Raw genomic sequence first — 3,815 nt, forward strand, 5'->3', positions numbered from 1 at the left:
CAAAGGTATTCGTTTTAGTCTAGTCTTATTACGAGAGGCAGGAGTATACATGGATAGATATATAGACAATATGAATATAACCCAACAAATTATTATTATCATTATTACTACATATAGCCTATCATACTTGACACAAAGCCAGTAAAACAACACTTCATCCCCAGATCTAAAGACCTCAGTCAGATAAAGTCCAGAAAGATCAGAGGGATCTCCATGGATGCGTCCCAAACATCACCCTATTCCCTATGTAGTGCACTACTTTTGACCAAGGCTTAGAGGGCTCTGGGCAACAGTTGTACACTATACAGGCAATAGGGTGCCATTTGGGATGCACCCATGGAGATCTCTCTGATCTTCTGGACTTATCTGACTGAGGTCTTTAGTTCTGGGGATACTCCAAATACCATTCAACAGTCATAACATAAGTTCTCCGTCTAGCCCAGCCCTCTTTCTCCAGCTCTCCTCCAGCTCTCCTCCAGCTCTCCTCTAGCCATCTGCTCCTGTCCTTGTTCAGATTTTCACCACACTATGTGCATGTTTCCTGCACAGAGGCTTGTCCATTTTGGAGAAGAAGGCTTGACCCTCCAGAGTGGTGCAGCAGATCTGGAACACATATACAGATACAGGATAAAGATACAGATACATGTGCGTATAATTCAGCGATAAGGCCCGAGGGGGTGTGGTATATAGCCAATATACCACTGCTAAGGGCTGTTCTTACGCATGACACAACGCAGAGTGCCTGGACCCAGCCCTTAGCCATGGTATATTGGCCATATACCACAAACCCCCCAAGGTGCATTATTGCTATTATAAACTGGTTACCAACGTAATTAGAGCAGTCAAAATAAATGTTTTGTCATACGGTCTGATATACCACGGCTGCCAGCCAATCAGCATTCAGGGCTCGAACCACCCAGTTTATAAATATATATATAATAAATATATGCAAGGCCTAACGTACCGCACACACAAAACAGGTGTCATGCCAGGTGAATCCCAGAGCCTCCAAGAACTTGTCCCCTGCCTCTATGGGGAACTCACAACCATGGCAACCGGTACCAAACAGGGAGTAATAGTCTGGAGGGGAAAAGAGAAGAGTTAAGATTTAAACTCCTGAACTCAGACTACTTGTAAAACTGAAAACGCCTGGCCCTAGTTCTGACAGACAGGCAGTCAGTCAGCCTGGGTGCATCCCAATAATGTCTCCTTTCTCCTGAAGTGTACACTTGTTCACTACTTCACAAATATCTACAAACATTGAATTGGTGGAGGCATGGGCTAGTGGGAATGTCCAGCATATTTTTTCTACCAGTAATTTCCTTTCAAATCAGTGAAGGGAATTGGACAGGGAAGGGAGGTGCACACTTTGGGAGGAAGGACAGATAATTGAGACATAGCCTATGTGTGTTCACCTCTTTCACAGTAGGGCTCTCCATCCTCCAGGTGAAAGGTGTTGTTCCTAATAGGCTGCTGGCACGATGCACACAGGAAACAATGGATGTGCCAGGTCTGCTTCAGGGCGTTGATCACTTCCTGCAAGGAAACCACAGACAATTACTAGTCCAGCAAGTCAAGCTCATCATTACAGAGCCTTATCGGTGACAAAGCTGCAAGCGTGTGTGTGTGTGTGTGTTTCCGTGTACGTGTGTGTGTGTGTGAATATCCAACCATCTACCCTGCCCTCTGATTGAACTCTCCCTCTCCAGCACCTCTACTGATCTACAGGAAGGCCAGGCTGACGGGTGCTAAATGCCAGGCTGCCGGGTGCTAATTGCCAGGCTACCGGGTGCTAATTGCCAGGCTACCGGGTGCTAATTGCAAGGCTGCCGGGGAGGTTAATTGTCAAGATGCCGGGTGCTAATTGTCAAGATGCCGGGTGCTAATTGTCATGATGCCGGGTGCTAATTGTCAAGATGCCGGGTGCTGATGGCCAGGCTGCCGGGGGCTGATGGCCAGACTGCCGGGTGCTGATAGCCAGGCTGCCGGGTGCTGATGGCCAGACTGCCGGGTGCTAATGGCCAGACTGCCGGGTGCTAATTGTGACACATCTGATCGTAGAGCTTTTCTCCAGCTCCCTTTCTTCTGCGGAGCGCATGACAGAGCTTAACACACACACTGATTTCCCACCATTCAGCTGTGAGAACTGGGGAGGTCATTGGGGGGATAGACTAATGCTGGAATGAAGGAGGGATTAAGAACGAAGGAGTGAGAAAATTGTTAGCCAGTTAGAAAGGGTGAGAAATAAAAGGGTGGACAAGTTTGAAGAATAAAGGGTTGAGAGAAAAATGAGGCCTCTGAGGCCTAGTCGTGAATTGTCACTCCATGTTTCCTCAAAGCCGCTCTGTCCTTTTCACGTCAGAGTTTCCATCCAGTCAAACACAGGGTGACAGAATGATTGACAGCCCATGGTAAAGACCCAGAGTTTTTCCTGGTCAGGTGACGCGGTCAGGAAAGACTGTGAAGCTAACTGAAGCTGGTTAGAGGTAGAAAACCCTGAGTAGATCTTGCTTGCTTCGTAGGATGCCCCTCAGGACTTACCCCCAGGATCTTCAGCTGGCAGCGGCTACAGGTAGGTGCAAAGAAGTCCTCGTAGCAGTGTTCACAGTAGACGGAGCCCTGCTCCTCCACGAAGCCAATGTCTGCCAGGGATGTCCGGCAGTGGGCGCAGTTAAACTCCTCGGGGTGCCAGGACTTTCCCATGGCCACCAGGAATGGGCCTCTGGAGGGAGAAAACAGGTTTCATTCAGATTAAAGGAGCATGATTTTATACCTCATATGCATTATATTCAGCACCATACCAGTGTCTAGATATGTGAAAGCGGTGAATTTCGTCATTTTGGAGTAAAAAATATAAGAAAAGGTACTAAGCAAATTTCTCCCAGTGAAGTGTTCCTTTAAGATGAAATAAGTTCAATTAAATACAATCTAACTTTCCTATTAGCATCTGAAGCAGCGTTTTCTACCATACTCCCAGTTGAACCCTAACCATAATTTTTCTAGAACCATCACTGTTTTCACAGCAGTACATTTAGCTAGTGTCACCAAAGCCTATCACGCCTGCAAATAGGATGATTAGCTTAAGTGGGGGAAAACAACAGTGGGATATTTAATGCACACAATGGTCATTCTAAACTGTGCCGTCACCGACACTCTTTGGCAGGAGCTGGATCTGCTACCCTATCCCCGGGGTTCAGTGTAAGCCAACACCAGAGGAGATAGTCTTAGCTACCGGCCAATAACAGGCTGCTGAGAGCCATGAACTGTAATTAAGGTGAGGGGAGAGAACCAGTCTCTGAATCCCGAATGGTACTCTATTCCCTGTGTGGTGCACTACTTTGACCAAAGTTCTATGATTTTCCCATGGGTCATGGTCGAAAGTAGTGCATGACATAGGGAATAGGGTGCCATTTTGGGACGCAAGCAGTGTGTTCTCCTCCTCCACCACGGACTCTCATGTTCTATTCAACAGTCCTAACTCTGGGCAAATTAAAGAATGAACCAGACACCATCATCGGAGGGAGGGAGAGATAGAGAGGGAGGGGAGAGAGAGAGAGCGCGCGGAGCGAGAGAGAGAGCAAGGAGAGAGAGAGAGCGAGGAGCGAGAGAGCGAGGAGAGAGAGAGCGAGAGAGAGAGAGAGAGAGAGAGAGAGAGCGAGAGAGAGAGAAAGCGAGGAGAGAGAGCGAGGAGAGAGAGAGCGAGGAGAAAGAGAGCGAGGAGCGAGAGAGAGAGAGAGAGAGAGCGAGAGAGGGAGAGAGAGAGAGCGAGGAGAGAGAGAGAGAGCGAGGAGAGAGAGAGCGAGAGCGAGAGTGAG

The 3,815-nt window shown here is 48.0% G+C and overlaps 1 protein-coding gene across 1 annotated transcript; it reads right to left on the minus strand.

The window, feature by feature from the left end:
- Window positions 1–370: 370 nt before the first annotated feature.
- LOC123490900 (PDZ and LIM domain protein 5-like) lies at window positions 371–2,722 on the minus strand (the record flags this gene model as incomplete). Its single annotated transcript, XM_045220738.1, has 4 exons — window positions 371–603; window positions 965–1,080; window positions 1,416–1,536; window positions 2,542–2,722. Coding segments are annotated over 4 exons (511 nt in total), but the record flags the coding sequence as incomplete, so codon positions are not given.
- Between the last annotated feature and the right edge of the window lie 1,093 nt (window positions 2,723–3,815).

The sequence above is a fragment of the Coregonus clupeaformis genome, unplaced genomic scaffold (genome assembly GCF_020615455.1).
Source record: "Coregonus clupeaformis isolate EN_2021a unplaced genomic scaffold, ASM2061545v1 scaf5404, whole genome shotgun sequence".
Classification (NCBI taxonomy): Eukaryota; Metazoa; Chordata; class Actinopteri; order Salmoniformes; family Salmonidae; genus Coregonus; species Coregonus clupeaformis.